An 18,395-nucleotide genomic window follows, 5' to 3' on the forward strand; every position below is an offset into this window, starting at 1 on the left:
TTTGCTGGATAGAAGCATTGGCAGTTTAGGGAATGGGAGTATGAAGGAGATTGTTTTCACCAGTCTTTGCAGAATAAGACTGAGGCTGTGCAGAGAGCAGTTACAAGGAGAGACTGGATGCTAACCAGTGCTTTACTGGATATAGTTGAGACTGCATCTTACAGAGGTGTATAAAGACGGGTAGGTTTCTACATTTCAAACGGAGAACATGTGTCTCACGGTGTGAAAATTGCAATGAGCAAAGTCCCACTTTGCATTCTCATGGGTGGTCTGACCTTTGGGTCCTCTTCATGCGCCCAATTCTGGAGCCGCAGTTCTAGAAGAGTGTCATAGACACCCTGCGATGAGTCGGACTGCACATGAGTCATGTGCTCCAGGAAAGCCTTCAGTTCCCGAGGGTTGTTGGCAAAGATGGGAATGAACTCTTCGGAGTTGGCCTGTAAGAGAAACAGTGGAATCAGGGCATTACTTCAAATGCTGAATTTATCCATCAAACAGAGAAAAGAAAAAAGTTACTTAACTGTAACAATGCATTTTCCAATGTTGACATCGTTCACAGTGTCAATGTGCTGTGGTCTTACTTTGCTGCTTCCAATATTGAATCTAGAGCAACTCAATGCTTCTGAACAGGTTACCTTTAATATCTCTGAACTGTCTTTAATCCACTGTGCTAGAGGGGCAGAAGAAAATAAAAACCTTTGCAGATCAGTCTAGTACAGCTTAAAGGATAATCCAGCACCAAAACGATGCATCTCTTTCAGTCGGGGATTAGCAGATCTTCCCATGTTTTGCACTACAGTTCCCATGATCCCACGCCATTGTCAGCTGCGAGTGATGGGAGCTGTAATCCAAAACATCAATAGATCGAAAAGGATGTAGAACCATGCAGAGGAGAATCACCTAGAATCACAGCCAAACTATTCTGATGACACCAACCAAGGCAGAAACATGTGTCTAGAGTTGCTATTTGTACTCGTGCTCCGATGAGAATTGCCTGGCATGTCAGGGCTAGACTGGCTTTGTGGACATATATCCAAACAGATGCATTTCTCCTCTTGCAAGGCACAGTGAGCTAAAACATGAGACCCTCCTGAAAGGTGCTTCCTCATAGAGCGGTTATTTAGTCATGGTGGTTGTTGTTCCCAGTAAGACTATTGCATGCAAACAATTTGCGTTCTCCATACATAGAGGTTTTCCAGTGAGAAATGCATTATGTGAAAGTCCCCTACCTCACTCAGGGGACATCTAGTGGGGTGACCAAGGGGGCTGGGTACCTCCTAAAACTAGAGGACAATGGGCCCAGGGTGTTATGAGGAGGATTCCCCAGGTCACCCTACTTAGAACCAGACCTCAGGGCAGGGGACAATCACATGAGGCTATCTGGTGACAGTTCCATTTACGAGGAGCAGAGACCATATGGGATAAAGTAAATTAAGCTATCCCCAACCCCAAAGCACAATGCGTTCAATGCCACTGATGCTGGGAACTCTGAAGCTCTTAAGTGAATTCGAGAAATGAAAGCAATGCAGAACCAACAGCAGCTGCACGCTCAGTGCAGGCTCCCATCAAAACCTACAGAAGGAGAGCAGGTGTACTGAATTAGGGAAAGAAACTGAACAGTCAAATGGCCATTCATTACATAAGGCCTCCACTCTCATATGGCTAGGGTTGGGGCCTGAAAATCTGAGACAGGAACTCCCAAGTGCAGGGACTAGCCAGGTCCAAGTCCCACAACAGACCTGGAAGTCACCTCACGGTGCCGTGCAAGACAGACAATCCTCAATCGCAGCTAACACCCCTGGATCCTCCTTCACCAGATACGAGGCTAGACGGAGGAGCCAAAGCCCTATAAAATCAGGCAAGTTCAGTCTGGTAGTAGAACTGTTTGGAGTAGTAGATGGAGATAGCGGCTGTTTTGAAGAAGGCTGGAGAGGGGGGTGGGGGAACAGAGGACATGAAAAGTGAGCATAGACCAGAAGACTAGGGTAGGGCTCCAGAAGGCTAGACCACACTGGAGCTTGCGGGCTGGAGCAGAGATCCAAGAGACCAAAATGAGCCAAGATATCAGAAGCTGCTAGTAAGGAGAGAGTGGTGGCCAAAGATAGTAAAGTATCTGAGAGAGATTGGTGCCCCGGGGTGGTGAGGAAAGTGTAAATATTTGTGAACTGGAGAGGCTTATGTAAAAGGGGTTCCCACATGGGTGAGGGACAGTAGTGAGCCTTGAAAGACTTGTGTATAGGCGCGTTATAAATGCCATATCATAGCCAGAGAAGGTTGGTGCTGTTGGGTAATATTTGAACCTTAGTGCTATATCGACATCACTTTTGAGAACCCCAGAACTTTTTGCTGGACTGGTTTGATTATTTTCCCTATACCGCAGGGAGAGGGATCCTTTTTCCACACTCACCAATGCTTTTACTCTTTTTATGGGTGTCATTGTTTAGACTCTCCATAGTGTCCTTTAATTGTATTCCTTGACAACTTTTTTTGTTGTAACTTTATTTAAGTTCGGCAAGCACATATCGATTTAAAACAACCAGGATCTAGTCAGCGGTACACCCTGTACTGTGCAATTCACATTTCCTACATACATTTATTCACCCCTCCCCATTGATACAGTTGCACCATCAGTTCCTGACCAGAAACGCTCTAAACTAACCCCATATATCTCGGTGGCGTGACATCATTGGCTGCATTTGCACATAAGTATCCTCACACTCGTTAGTCCGTGTCAGCGCTCTCAACCATTTACGGGTGGCAGGTGGCCATCGGTCCTTCCACTACACCCAGACACAATGTTTTGCAACCATACCCCCCACATTCAAAAAGGACCTCATTCGCCTCTCCGCGATATCACTCCATACCCCAAAAAGGGCACTGAAATGTGACCTCTTCAAGTGCTTTCCGATCACCCTGGATAGTATTTCGTAGACCCCTTCCCAATAGCACCCCAACTCGGGACAGTTGCAGAGCATGTGTGCATACCCAGCGCCTGACCCCTCACATCACGGGCAGCAGCCTGTATGGACAGGGTATATCCTCCCCAGTTTACAGGGTGTATAATGAAGATGTGAAGAATATTATATTGGATCAGCTTCATCCTCATTCATGAACACTGATTTGGTGAACAAACACGTAGCTGCCCATTGCCAGTCAGTGATACTAATCTCCAATTCAACTGGCCATTTCTCCTGGGTGTTATCTAACCTAGGTGGGGTTTTATCCAGTAGTCCTCTGTATATGGTAGACAGCAGTCTCCGGGACCAATAGGAGATGGATATTAGTGAGAGTAGGCAGTTTTCTATGGGTTCTACACCATTTCCGCACAGCAGCTCCCAACCTATAGAACTTTAACAGTTCTGTTAGTGCTCCCCAATGCCCCTGCTTCCAAGTTGGCGTCAGAAACGTCCCAGCCGGGATCAGGTCGCATATTGCACAGTGATCTAAACCAGTCCAGTGTTGCAGCATCCCACGTGGGGGAGTGGTCAGGAAATCGCTGCAGCAGAAGCCAGCAGCAATATGGGCGAGTATTGCTCTCCAGGCCATCAGTTTCGTCTGCACCGGGTCTGTGAGAAACCTGAAGGTATCTCACACACTAGTCCCCGGGGATCTGTCATCCAGGTGGCCAGGACACAGCCATAGCTTTTGATCCAGTTCCTGAGGGTGGACCAGTGCAGGAGGATTACCTAGATGAGGGGTCCTCGGGGAGTGGAAGTGGGACACAGACGGGTGAGACGCAGTATTTCCTTCTTGTAACACCTTTTCCCCACCCTACCCAGTAGAATACTCAAAGACCCTACCCCACCCAGCCCCCCCTTTTCTGCCACAACACACCACAAATGACGGACAAACACCTAGAAACTCAAACCCTCCCCCTTTTCCCGACCCAAACACTTTCCAATGACAGCAGAACCCACGCCCAATTTGTGATTTTCCAACGTGCATATGCTGCGTGAGCCTTGTAATAGTCAACAGTGCGTTTCTACCCCTGGAGACAGTGATGGCCAAATATCTTAGTTGATCCGGTGTCCATTTCAGCGGGCAGCTACCTTGGGCGAAGTGTGCTAAGGGGAACATCTCTGAATTCCCGCCGTTAACTGTGAACCCGGAGTAGCCCCCTATGTGCGCAATGCACCTCATATGGGGTCCAGGTTACCCTTCCTTTTGACAACTTTTGGCATAGACCTTTTTATTGTTACAGGGTTGTCCTTTGGGCTCCCCTTTTACTTTCTCTGGCTAACCCTGTGGGAACTACACTTCCCAAGGGTAGAAAATACATTTCTATCCAGTCTACATTTTGTTAGGGGAAGCCAGCACACCCCACCCTAAGTGGAGTGCTGGGGAGATCCCTTTCTCACTAGCCCTGTAACAATTCTGTTACTGGGACAAGCTTACCTTAAATGGCTGGTGTTGGGGCTGATTTTCCATACTCTGGCCTGGGGGAGATATATATATATATATATATATGGCCAACCTATATTGTGACAGGGACAACTCTGGGAGCTGTAGCCAAACCAGTTCAAGGTAGCAGTGACGAGTGGTCTAGGCTAAGTCTCAAGAGGTGGTGAGCTTGTAAAGGGTCCCCAATGAGTACACACAATGGGAATCACAAATCACACTTCAACAGTACTAACAGGCAGAAATATATATATATATGTCACTAGAGAAGGGCATAATATAGATCAAACCCCTGTAAAGGAAAGTAAGGATTAGATTATGCACTACAGGTCCAGAGAGAATTAGCTCTAGTTTCAAAAGTCCTTCCCTTAGTTGTCTGGGGCCTTCTGCCCAAATGTTGAGGAAAAGTTCTGACACAGTTTGTAATGCTGGGAAAAAAAGAAGGTATGGTCTGTGGGGCCCAGTTTACCATTCCAAAGGTTAGGGGACAAGTTATTCTAACAAAAGTTCCGCCAACTTTTGGAAGTCTTGTGAGAGCAAGCACTGGCAAAGCCGAAGTATTGTAAGAGTTTATAAAAGTTAGCAAAACACTTTTAAAGGGATTTTAAGGGCAGGTAAGAACCACTGTAAATTAACCCCCATACTTTGATTCTTCATAAGACTTGGCAGGTCAATGGAAGAATGTAGGAGGTAGTTTTTTCAGACATCAGCCTCAGCCCTGGATTCGCACGAGTTGCAGTTTCGAGCAGATCTCTGGTCTGTGTATTTAGCTGGTGCAAGGAGTCTCGGATGAAAAATAGCAAAACACGATGCAGGACCCCTCTCAGGACTGGACTCGACTCAGGTAAACTCTTTCGGACAGCGGTCACCACAGCACGGCGAAGGCAAAATGACTCCCTTGTCATGGTAGGACTTTCCCTCCTATCTCAAGTCCACTTGACGCTAGGACTCAAATTCTGCTGAGGTAAGTCTTAGCCCAAACTCAGAGCTGGTCAACCACAGGGCAGTCCCGGGACACTTCTGAAGGCTCTTCGCAGGGTCCCGAGCAAATGTCAGAAATGGATGTTCCCTCCACTCCAAGGTTTGCAGCTCCCCCAGGACAGCAGCATAAGTTGGTTGCCAAGCCTCCTTCAGACGGGTCACCAGTCATCCTCGCAGGTCTCACAGCTGGACAGAAGTCTTGGCTTCTTCAGGTTTCTCCAGTGTGTGTGCAGGGGTCCCCTTAGCCCAAAAGCCAGGTAAGAGCAGAAACTCCCACTAGCAAACAGCAACACACACAATCAGGACCACTGGCGGGGACACTCCTGCATACCACACAGACACACTGAACCCAGTTTGTGGTTTGGAAACACAGTCCCAGCCCACATCCTGCCAGCAAACGCACATAGCCCTCTAGTACCCCACCAAAAGCCTTTGCTTTCCGGGCACTGGAAGGCCATATAAGGATTTACCTGGCCTCACGGCCAGGAAGAAGGCTAAAATACAAGATTGTCAAAGGACAAGCAAAAAACCTTGTGGCATGCCCATGTTTGTTCACTAGCCAAACGCAGTAAAGTCAGTTAGGCTAAATTGAAAAAGACCCAAAAAGAAAATAAATAAATAAAAAGGTAGAAAGTCAATGCTGCCACCTGCTTGTCCATTTAGCACACCTAGAGTAACCAAAAATCCTTTTAGTGTTAATCTAGGGCAAAAGCAAACGTGTACCCCATTGTACTGCATTGCAAGATGCATTGTACAATGATAAAACATTACCACAAGTGATATTAAGTTACTAAAAGTAGTAAAGTAACTAGGCTAAGGGAAACAGCTGACAGCCTCAAGGACATGTCAGTTTCCCCATAACAGATGAGCAAAAGACAATTGCACTGTAAAAAGTACAGGTCATGATAAAAAATAAAAGCTAAAAGTTTGGGGGTCCATTAAAATAGAGGAAAAGGTACAGTAAAGAGAAATCTTTCCTAACAGCTGGTGGCAGTGAACCTTTTTTGCAATGGCTGGTGGCAGTAAACCTTTTCACAACTTCAGTGCACCTTTACTGAAGGCTATTTTCACAGCTGCGGTAAAGGCACCCATGGGTGCCCATTTTACCAAAATGGCCCTGTTTTTTTGCCATTTTCGCGCTTCTTGTTCCTTCTTGGTCTTTCCCCTGCTCTCCAGGGCAAGAAATTCCTTTGGCCGATTTTTTATCTTTGGCAGGAGAGCTCAGTCAAACCACCCCCAAGGCTCCAGAGTGTCTGAAGGCAGGAAGCGAAGGAGGAGTCCAATCCCATCCCCCAAGTTTGAATGTTGCTCCTCTGTTTGATTGGCTGGGTTCCTGCATAAAAGTCTGATCCTGGAAAATGAAGAAGTAGTCGACCACTGGACCTCGATCCAAAGAGGAAGATGAAAATGTAGCCGGGACAATTTCCAGCCACCCGAGAGCCTGCTGTGTAACCGGAGCCTGCTGCTACCGTTCCTTCCAAGCGACCAGGAGGCTCCAAAAACGACAAACCCGACCCAGAGCCTGGTGAGATCCACTCAAGAAGACCTGCATTTTGAGCCAGCAGACCTTGTGCTGCAACCTCGCGGGGGGCTGCAATACCCCCAATACCATGGGACCTTGAGCCATTGTGCGGGACATGGTCTTCCAAAATCCAAATCGAGCTGAAACTTTGGTGGCATCCTGCTGGGCCACCAGAGACGCGAGTCCAGTCCTCCAAGTCCCCTCACTAGAGCGCTAGACCAGTTTAGCGACTGCAAATCCAATCAGCAATATTCGGTCTTCTTCTGGCTCCTGAAAAGGGTGCCAATACCACAGAGCTGCATCCAGCCGCAAATAAACTCTTGCCTGGAGCCTTGCCTGTTGATCCTTGCTGCAAAATCCCTTCCAAAGTCCTGTCTTCCATCTTCAGACAAAGGAATCCATCGACCAGGTTTTTGGCTACAGATCCTGAAGTCTCCCCTGCTGCAACTCTTCTTCCATGCTGAGGTACTGCGTTGACTGGGGTATTTACCTACCTTAGACCTTTGTGATTCCTGTGTAGCTTTGGAGTGTTTCTTGCGATTGGGAGTCCTCATACAGTTCACCCAGGCCCACTGCTGGAATCCTCCTAGGTTGTCTTCTCAGACATCCCTGGACCCTTTCAACCTCTTAAAGTTTAATACTTACCGGTTTGAACAGCCTTCCTTGGGAACTGATATTTACTACTTCTGTGCCTTTCTGGACTGTCTGTTGGATACTAGAGACCTAGTGACCCACCCTTCTGCCACTGAGAACACTCATGCTCCAAGAAGGGAAAGGCTTCCTAAGGCTTGGGCCTGTTGCCTATAAAATGTGTTTTAAAAGTGTACTCATGTAAATGAGTTGGTTGGAAAATAACTCTGAAAGCTAGCAGTTACAAACGTTCTTACTTACCTTGAATGTGTGTTGTGCCATTCTGAAAAGTAATGCTGTTGGCTTCACTTAACTATTTCTTCCAGAATATTGTGTAAATTCACCAACTGAGTCTTGCTTCCCCTGACTTGCTAAACGAATTCTAAACTAAGTCTGCCTAGGGTTTTACGTACCTGGAATAACATGGAGTCATTCTTAAAGTGTATAACTGGGTTTTGCTTTCCATGGTCTGTTTTATACAGGTTCTAAAACAGTCTGAGGTTTACACGTACCTTGAAGTTGCAGGTAGCTCCTGTACAAAGTATATGGGTTTTACTTGTCTTGAACAGCTGTGTGCAATTCTTAGTAAGTTACTGCGGGTGCTACTAAACTGGGTCTGCCTTGTGCCATCCTAAAAGTTATTGCTTACCTTAGTCTGTGTTCCACTGACCTGAAAAGCAACTGTAATAGTTTATTACAACGCTCGGTTTTACCTACTTAGAATAGCGGTATGCCATTCTTACAAAAGTGTTCTGTAGGTGTAGCCGACTTTGGTTTGCTTGGTGTAATCCTTAACTAGTGTAAGTGTCGGAAGTGGGTGATAGTCTTTTTGAGCTCATCTACCCTTTGAATTGCTGGCTAAAGAAGGGATCAGTGGTACTTGAAAATAATTGCCATCTAATTTACAGCTCTACACTATTTATATCAGTCACAGCCTAGCAGCTTCAAGAAAACCCATCAAGAGCAATGCCTTACGATCTCCGTAGTGGCAGCTCCACCACTTCTCCCTCTCCCAGAACTATCACGGATGAAGAAATGCTGGCCTTGCCTTGCCTTGCCCCTCCCACCTTCACCCACAGAAAACGGTGCCGTTCTGGCTTTAAATCCATCTTCGCCAGTCGAGGGGAAAAAATCTCAAACTGAAAAAGCAATACCAGAACCAGATTACGTCCTTTTTTCCACCACTCAGTGGCTCATTGAGGAGTGACCCATTAGTACACACTCCTCTGGAAAAAATCTATGGAAAGCGATTCCCGCAACTTCCACCAGGCTACACCATTAACAGGATAAAGAAGTTTCTGAACGCAGTATTAAATTGGAGGAAAACGCTTTCCCCAAGAAGGAGCCATTAGATCGTTCCATGGTGGACACTCCCCCTGACATGAATGATTGTTCAGATACTATACAACATAATGCCCAGTGTACCTTGGGTATAGACTTTTACTCCTCTCCAGCACATTCTCCTAATCCACTTCCTCTGGTACAGTTATCGGCGATGATGCGTCAAATTGAGGATGGTAAATGAGAGGAGAGAGAGAAGGTCTATTCACAGTGATAAATCATGTCCTATGCATTTTGGTCTACTTATATGAAGTTATATAACGAGAGAACAAAACTAACACGGCATTGCTTGAATCATTGTTCAAATCTGAATATATGGATCTGCAGGCCGCGGCAAGGGATTTTCTCATCTCTAGGAAATTGGGCTCAATTGAAACACTGCCACTGAATGCAAATGAAACTACGGGTACAGTCTCCAAGGAATCTACAACACAAGCGGTACAGGCGACCAACGCCACTCCATATGGACCAACTGAGAAGGCAGGCCAAGATCAGACCACTCAGGTGCCTTTGGGTGAGATTAATGCCACTGTGGCAGCCCCAGTTTGCCCCATGACACAGCAGGATCCCATTGGGCAACAGTCTCGGGTAATTTGCCTGGCTCAGATGACACCCTGGCGGCAGGCTGGGGCAAATGAGTAATCTAACATACCCTCAAACAGGCTACCAGCTCTGCCCGAGTCTATGGAAAACAATATGCAGGAGGCCATATCGGTGGAGGAAATTCTTAGTATGGAACCTGTAAAGATGTCGGATCACCCACAACAGACCCGCCTGTGAAACAGACATCATGCTGTACAGAAAAGGAGAATAAAAACAATCTAAAAACATCCCCTCCAAAAATACAACAAAAAAAAGCACGCAATTTTATCAAATCCTTATTCTCACAGAGTGCAGCGAAGGCAGCCTTGCCTCTGTTGGAATGGTCGGGTACCTCAACTGAGGTAACGTGCCGGGTTTCATGTCAATCCATCTCACAGAGTTCACAGGTTGAAGGAGCATAATCTGCCCCTCTGGAGGGGGGTGCCTCACTTGCGCCCAAAGTGCCTGTGGTCACGGAAGTATTAACTGTGTCGCCTTGCATTCGGCCTATGCCCTCTGCCTCAAATATACATTTTTCCGGTTCAGGCAAAGGCTTTTGTCATCCCCCCTGAGGTCCCAATTGCCACAGTGTGGCACAAAGGACTGTGGGGTGGGTAGACAAGACTGTTTTCCTCAGGGCCCAGTAGGCCTGCAGAAGTCGATTCACACACATCAGAAGATAGCACAAGACAAATTAATAACATGATCGAAAGTGTCATTTCCGGAATCCCCTCCTCGATTTTGAACCACCCAAATTTACTGTCCTTACAAGAAATACTGTTGTTGGGCGGTATCAAATCTGGTGACTTAGAGAGTACTTTCCCCAGATCGCTGCAGATTAGATCAAGCAGTGATCTATCAAAAATCCAAATTTGCGATGGACAAGTTATTGAAGGAGCAAGATCATCTCAGATGTTTGTGTTCCAATCTTTTGCATTTGATGGCAACCTTCTGCAAGGAGAGGGACTTTCTCGGGGGCTTCAACAAGGTCATGGAGGAAAATCACAACAATTGGGACAGAGTTACAGTGGAAGATCAAGTCCTGGCCTTCAAGAGAAAGATCATGAACTCAGAGGAAACTAGGGACTGGTCATGGCTCCTGGCATCTTCCTCAAGTTAGAATTGGAGGTTTCAACATGGGGAGAAAGTTGTTGGACGAGGCCCCGAAAAGGAAGATTGGCTGCTTTTCGGTGGCCTCCTTTAATTCCAGCGGTAGTGTTCACTGGTTCAATGATCTATCCTTGGCCCGTTTACTTAGGTCACACACAGTGATTGTCTTATAAGAGAGCTGGCTTAAGACAGAGCCTGCCTTGGATGGTTACTGTGTTGTCCACCAGCCTGCAAAACAAGGCGTGAATGGCCGCCAATATGGTGCCTGCTGACCCTAGTAAAAACGTCAGCATCAATGAAGCTGGTTACTAGGATCGATGTCAGTTTTGGGGTGATGGCCACTCATATTAGACCTGCAACTGACATGGATGTGAAGGTGCAGATTGTGAACATCTATTGGCACTAGGGTATGGGGGCAATAATGGAGGTGGTTGAATCCATCTCCTCATCTGTTGCGGACTGGTACAATACTACAACTGCAGGGCACATCCTGGTGGCAGGGGATCTTAACTCAGACTGTCTTTCCGTTCTGGAATAGAATCTAAGATGCTTAAAAAAACAAGGCATCTAAATTTGGGAATGGAAGAGCATGGGTAGATTGTTTTAGAGGGATGGGGCTCTCACCCCTTAATGGCTTGGTTTTTAGAGATATTCCCACTCTGTTACGCGGTCTAATGGGCGGAGTGTTTCCACCATTGATTATGTGTTTGTGGGACCTTGGTTACTGGAGAACTGTTCTTGTTTTGAAATTCAGAAGACAGAATTAAGGGATCATTTCATCCTGAAAGCCGATTTAGATTTTCTAGCTAATGTACCTGATCAGACTGCAATACCTCTGGGGCGTTGGGCTGTGGCACCCAACATACAGGGCAACCATCTACATTGGACACCCCACGTTAGTAAGGGTGAACCAAGCAGTTGCGGCTGCTACAGCCGTTAAATCCAACCTATAAATGTCCACCATGTTCGCAGTTGAGAATTTTGAGTGTTTTGTAGAGAGTGTAATTGCTCCCAACATCTCTAGGGCAGGTACAGTGAAGTCTCGTTTATATCCCCACACACATCTATAATGGGGATGTGGTTGTCAGACGAAGAGAACTGAGACATTTGCTTAGGCAAACTAAAAACACCCAGCTCTCTGAAACATAAAAAGGGGTTCAAATAAGAAAAGCGCAGCAGGGGTTTAAAACTGGGCCTGCAAATCCAGAGCTTCTCGCATGCAATTGGATGTGGAAACAATGCTATCTGCGCTTCTAGATAAGGATTCTAGATGCTTCTAGTCGTTGATCAGTGCATCTAGAAATATGCGAACGGGTAGGATGGTGAATGGTGTCGCAGAGAAAGACTGGGTACATCACTTTGAGTCCCTGTATGCGTTGTCCACCTTGCAAGTTAGACGTACAGTGGTAAATGAACCTGACAAGGCTAACCCTTTGGACATTACTCTGAGCCATATTTGAGTGAATTGGAAAAATCAGTAACTCAAGGGCACAGAGTATGAATGAGCTTACAAACAGGTTGTTCAAACGTAATCCTGCACTTTGGGCAAAGATTCTACGCACTATTCCTCGACATTATTGAACTTGAGCAATTTCCTCCATCGTTGGGTGCTGCCCACATCATCCCCACTTATAAGAGGGGATAGAGCGTCGCCTTCCACCTATTGCCCAATAGCCATACTCAATGCAGATTCCAAATTAGTTTCCTTCGTCCTGTTACAACATCTGGAAATCAGGGCCAATAGCCAAAATGTAATACCCAAGTGGCAAACTGGATTCAGGAAGGGTATGGGTACCATTATGAACGGTATGATACTTAAGTGCATACAGGGTCAAGCTTGGTCTAAAGGGAGCAACCCAATTTATCTGGCCACTATCGAACTCGTCGCAGCATTTGATGCGGTCGACAGATCACATGCTGATGGCCAGTCTGCACAGAGCAGGGGATCTGGTGCCTCCCTGCTCGTTGACGTAGTACATGCTGGTCGAGTTGTCTGTCTGGATGAGGACAACCTTGCCACTGAGAAGTGGTAGGTGTTAGGAAAGATTTCATAATTGTATGTAATTTTCCCTCCATGTGGCAACCCCCAAACTTTTTGCAGTTTTACACCCTGATCTAGACTTTGCCGGAGAAGCGCAGCCTTCCGCCGCCCTCCTCTGGGCTCTCGCTCAATTCTTATGGGGAAACTGACATGCCCTTAAGACAGTCAGTACGGGGAGACTTCGTTTCCCTTAGTCCTTTCCTCATGTTGCAGCTTTTGTGCAACATGAAACAAGAGTGCACCGTAACTTACATTACCGCGCTCTTGGGTCTCTAGTCATTCCAAAGACCCTAGAAACTCTTGCTGGACTTATGAACTGTGCAAGTGTGTCACGGACGGGACTGGTGGCAGCTATCATTTCTCTTGTGTTTTGAACCCTTTTTCGCCATGTTATCCGCGCTTACCGCGTTTGTCACAAATGAGTGGCCTGGCTCCAAAATGGCCATGCCACGAGGTTCTTTGTCCTGTCCGCTGACCGTCTTGCCCCTTCACCTTCCCCCAGGTCGAGCCGACCCAGGCAGTCCTTATTTGGTCATGCACTTTCCCGCAAAACCCCAAAGCTTTCGTGGGCTTCTGCATGCCTTGTGTGTGCCTCCAGGATGTGGGCTGGGATGTCTGGTCCCAATACACATCCTGGGTGCCAGAGAGTCTGGAGTGTCCTGAATGCCTGGGACCACCGTGGTCTGTGATAGGTCCACGTATGGTGTGAGTGTTTGTGAGCAGATCTCCCATTGGGTCCTCTCCGTTTTGGTGCAAAGGGAACTTTGGATAAGAGGAGGCTGGAAACACCACTACCATGTCGATCTCCTGAGTTCACACCGAACAAGGGATAAGGAGCCAAGTATCCTGCAACAAGAAGCTGAGTCGAGGAACCGCTGGTGACTCGCTGAAGGTTTGACACCCTGAACTGCTGTCATCCTGAGAGACCCCTCTGCATCTGATCGTCCTAGAAGGTCTGCTAAGGCGCTTCGACCCACTGGAATAGTGGGATCAACTATTCACGGCACCTTCATCAAACCCTGCAAGTAAGCCTCTTTGGAAGTGTCCCTAGGCCAACCAGTGGGCTGACCAGCTTACGCAGGACGCTTTGCTCCGTCACCTCCGCCGTTTCGGGGAAGCCCTCGAAACTTGGTTTACTGCTTGCTCTGTGTCCATGGCACCCTCACACCGAATTTCGTACACTTGGCATTCCCAGGTCTGAAGTGAGACGATTGCGGCCGGACCAGAGTAAAAGCGGTTGCCGTGTTGCCCTGCTGTGGTAACAACCTGTGCACGTTCGCTGCATTTGGGACACCCTCGACCCTGCATCCTGCTACGCAGAATCTACACAGCGTCAAGACGTCCTGATCATCGCAGCTGAACCTGCCAGCAACGTGAACTGAACTGGAGAAGTCTGGGTCTGCCTGCGTCGGGGACCGGTGAGTAGTCCATACCCCAACCAGTGGCCCCTCGCGCAAGAGCCCATTTCTTTTCTACCTCTGTTGCAAAATAGCGACTATCCCGCACTCTCACCCTGCCTCTGCCCACAAGTGGAGGCCTTGTTGAGTAGTGGGGACTTGTTCAGCATCGCTTCATCCACCTTCCTGAACTGCCCGATATCCTCGAAGAGGCCCTCTTTTGTCCATTGGCACCAGGCGTGCAGGTACTTTTGAGCGTAAGGCTCCTCTCTTCGTAGGGCTCGGACTTCCTCCTAGTTAGGTGTATTTCAGATGTCAAACTGGATCTGATGATTACTTTCACTGCCCGTTTTCCTCCCCACCTAGGTGGTCTACATATTACGTGCTCCTAACTCCTTAGACCCCTCGGTCTTGTATATATATTGTATTGATTGTGATGTGTTGGTTTACTTTAGTATTATTGTGATTCTTTGCTATGGTCGATGTTACAAAGGCCTTGTAATAAATGGGTCTATATTTTTAATATAACACCTGTCTGGAGTAATTTGTAAGTGTCCTTGCTTTGTGTGCTCATTGAGGTCTTTCCGTCACCCTCACCCCTCTTGAGACTTAGTCTTGACCGCCGCCATCTCTACCCTGATTGGTCTGGCTTGTCCAGAGGTTACCCTGTTCCAAGAAACTAGGCTGGCCTTCTGAACCTCTGCCCCTCCAGGTCAGAGTTCAGAAATCCTTCTAAACAGTAGGAAGGCTCTGAGCGCTAGTCAGACAGCGTTCAGCTCTAACCAATTGATGTGGTATTTCTGCTCCTGTGGAGTCCAGGTGCCGTGGACCGAGAGATCGTCCAGGGTGGCTCCCCAGCCCTCGAGCGAGGAGTCTGTGGTGATTGTGGCCTGCAGGGTAGGCGGCCGAAAGGGCTTACCTGTCCGTAGATTGCAGTCCCTGGACCACTATGTTAGGTCCGGGTGGAGAGATGGAGGAACGTTGATCATCTCGGATTGAGAGCCCCGCTAAGTGCAGCTGAATCCTCCTCATCCTCAATCTCGTGTCTGGGATGGCTAATAGGACCGCTGCCAATAGACCCAGGAGATGTGGGTACTACCATGCCGAGGTCAGCTCTCTGTTGAGGAAGTGGGTGTTGGCCCTCTTGATGGCCGAGATCTTGTCCTTAGACGGAAATACCTTCTCGGAACACGTGTCCCAGATGACGCCCAAAAATGTCAGTCTGCGTGGGCTGCAGCTGCGACTTCAGTGTGTTCATAAGGGCATGGGAAGAGTGGTGAACCGCTTCCGGAGCTGTAGCCCTGACAAGCCAGTCGTCAAGGTATGGGTAGATGTGGAGGCCCTGCGCTCTGAGGAGGGCCGCCACCGTATTCATGGGCCTCATAAAGACCCTGGGGGCCGAACTGAGGCCAAAAAGAAGGACCTTGTAGTAAAAATGGTACCCCATGATCCAGAATAGTAGGAAAGAACGATGGGGTTGCTAAATAGGGATGTGTAGGTACGCGTCCTTCAGATCCAGGGAGCACATCACCTTGCACAATGTCTCCCTTGCCCAATGTCTCCGCTATAAAAGCTGGCGTAACCATCTTGAAGGGATGATTTTGCAGGGGTAAGGAGAGGTTTAGGGTGGAAAGGTCCAGCACAACTCTCAGGCCCGCCTAGTTCTTCTGAATGGCGAAAAAAAATCCTGGAGTAAAAGCCCAAGCCTCGCTGGGAGACTGGGACTTCCTTCACTGCCTGGCTCTCTACGAGCGACCGGATCTCCACCAAAAGAGTTGTTGTCCCAACCTGTGGGAGTGGAGGGGAGGGAGGAGAGGCTGGGATAGGGAGGCTGTACCCCGTGGATACTACAGAGAGGATCCAGGGGTCTGAAATTCTGGCACCAGAAATTTGCGCGGAGAGCTAGCCTGCCCCCAGTGGAGACACATGGACCCGAAGGGGTGTGTCATGCCTTCTTTCCCTGGAGGGCTGTTGTGGAGGGGGACTGGAAAACACCCCCCATCCCTTTTTTGTTGCTTGCGCTGGTTCGGAGACGGCGAGCAGTCCATCTGCCTGGATCTCCGTTCCTGGAAGCTGCAGAACCCTCCTTACGTACGACCCCTGTCGGAGCGCTGCTTGATTGGGTGTACGATTTGGGTGTGGTCTTTGTCAGGATGGATAAAGACTAGGCTGTTTGTGAGCCGTTTCATTTTGTCCAGCTCTTCGTCCGTGGAGGAGTGAAAGAGGTTCCCCACTCAACCCCCCGCCCCCTCGAACGGTAGATCTAATATGCGCTTCCAGGACCTCCAGGTTGAGTTTTGTTGCCCGGAGCCAGGCTGTCCATCTCATGTCTGTGGCAATACAGATGTCATGGCCAGAGGTGTCAATATGGGCCACGGTGGATTCCATGAGGTCATGCGCCACCAGCTTGGCCTCGGCCAGCCCCGACTTAAAGCGTGATTGGCTCAGAGTAGGGAGTTCCGGGAGGAAGTCTGCAATAACCTTTGGTTGGTGGCAGCCAGCATGGCGTTGGCCTGACGGAGATGCAAGGACGAGTTGGAATAGAGCTTCTTCCCGTACACTTCCAAGATCTTCTCCTTGCCTAGCAGCGCCGCATAGGAGGAGGCCGAGGACGACTGAGGCTTGGAGTATAGTGATGCCACAGCAATCACTGAGGAGTGTGGCTGAGGATGGGCCGAGAGCAAGAGTGCATCCCCCTCCATCTGCCTGTACTTGGCGTCCAGGCGTCGATTGACCAGTTGGGCCGAGTGGGGCTTGAGCCAACCCTTCTTGGCCAGGGAGACTACATTGGTTTGCAGTGGAATCCCCGTTTTGGCAGAAGGGCATCACGTGAGGACATCAGCCAGAACCCCCTCTGCCGTCTGCTTGACCTCAGGTTGGGGTAGGCCCAGCTCTGCCAGTCCAGCAAGACGTTCGTGGAAGGCCCTGGCCGGATGGCGTATACGGATCCTCCTCCTCATCATCCGTAACCTGTGGATCAGGAGGATCCTGTGGAGGAAGAGTAGTTGGCACCGGAGGCTGGGGTACAGGAACTGCAGCCGGAGGCTGAGGAGGCAGCGGAGGCTGGTACAGAATTGCCTGAGGCATCAGCTGGGGAGCCGGAGGCAGTAGGTTTGCTGGGGTCTGGGACGCCGGTTGAGGCACTTGTGGTGCCGCTAGCATTGCGGGGAGAACTTCCCTGATGGCGTCCTTGAGGATAACCCCCATGCGAGGAGACTTCATGAGGCCGAGGAACCTCTCGAAGAACCCCTCCTCACTGGCCGAAGAGGCGGCAGGGGGTGCTGACGGGGTAGCTGGGAGCTGCTGGAGTCGCTGCGTACCCTGCCCATATGGACGCAGTGGGAAGCTGCCCTGTGCAAAAGAGGGATAGGCTGTAGGCCACGTACCCACCTGGACACTCTTTCTTCGCCGAATTCCTGGTATGGCGGACGGGTGCCTCTGTCTGGTGGCCATCTTGTCGAGCTGCCTGCCACATGCCTGCAACATGTTGCTCGGCCCGGCCTCCTCCAAGACTCTTGCGTGTGGATCACAATGCCTACCCTGCTCCTCGGGCCTAGGCCCAGTAGGTGTGACGCCATCGACCCGGGGGTCGGTACAGCTGCGTTTAGGCACCCCCTCGGACGTATTGCAGGTATTGGGGCGTAGTCCTCTGCCATAATGCCGGTACTACGGCAGAGCCCCTCTGATGACAATCGGTACAAGAACCTTCCGGTCCCTCAACACTACACCGGGAGGATCCAAGGATCCCTCGGCCAAAGGCCAGTCGGTGCACGTGTTGGTATAAAGACCTGACCGGTCCCTCCCACGCGGGAGAGTCCCTGGGGAGAGTCCCTGGGAAGGAGTCTCCTTTGCGGGGTGCAATGGAGAACATCGGCCCTACACTGGGCTTGGCTCGATGTTTCACTAAGTTCTTGAGGTCCTCTGGAGGCGACTTCTGGAAGAGCTACCTCCACCTCACTAGTCTGTTCTTCAGCCCTTTCAAGGACAGCGAGCCACACGCAGTACAAGCTTGCCAGCCGTGGTCTGGGCCAAGGCAACGTAGACACAGGGCGTGGGGGTCTGAAGTTGGGAAGAGCCCGTTGCAGGATGGACACCTGCTGAACCCTGTGGAAGTCGACATGCACCGGGGAAGAGCGTGACACCAGAGGACATAGTACCGGAATGATAAAAAGACAAAAAAGACCGAAGTAGCATCAGCGTGTGGAATTACATGGCCGAAGCCAAACCCAGGAGCCCTGGTGAATTCGGGCCATTCCAGTCGATGCAGAAAAGGGGACTGATGTGTGGCGCCGGAGGGCGGAGTCAGGGCAGCGCCTGCTCCATGGGCGCCTCTAAATTTAAAGGGGAAGAAGGTTTTTTCTGGTGAAAAAGGTTCCTTCTCCCGTCCGTTGGA

The 18,395-nt window shown here is 49.2% G+C and overlaps 1 protein-coding gene across 1 annotated transcript in view; it reads right to left on the reverse strand.

The window, feature by feature from the left end:
• VPS11 (VPS11 core subunit of CORVET and HOPS complexes) overlaps positions 1 to 18,395 on the reverse strand; it is a 314,076-nt gene that overhangs the window by 141,191 nt on the left and 154,490 nt on the right. The window contains exon 11 of the mRNA XM_069614391.1: positions 276 to 437. Within this exon, the coding sequence (XP_069470492.1) occupies positions 276 to 437 (162 nt within the window). The remainder of the gene's footprint in view (positions 1 to 275; positions 438 to 18,395) is intronic.

Source organism: Ambystoma mexicanum, chromosome 9, assembly GCF_040938575.1.
Source record: "Ambystoma mexicanum isolate Mex_15411 chromosome 9, UKY_AmexF1_1, whole genome shotgun sequence".
Classification (NCBI taxonomy): domain Eukaryota; kingdom Metazoa; phylum Chordata; class Amphibia; order Caudata; family Ambystomatidae; genus Ambystoma; species Ambystoma mexicanum.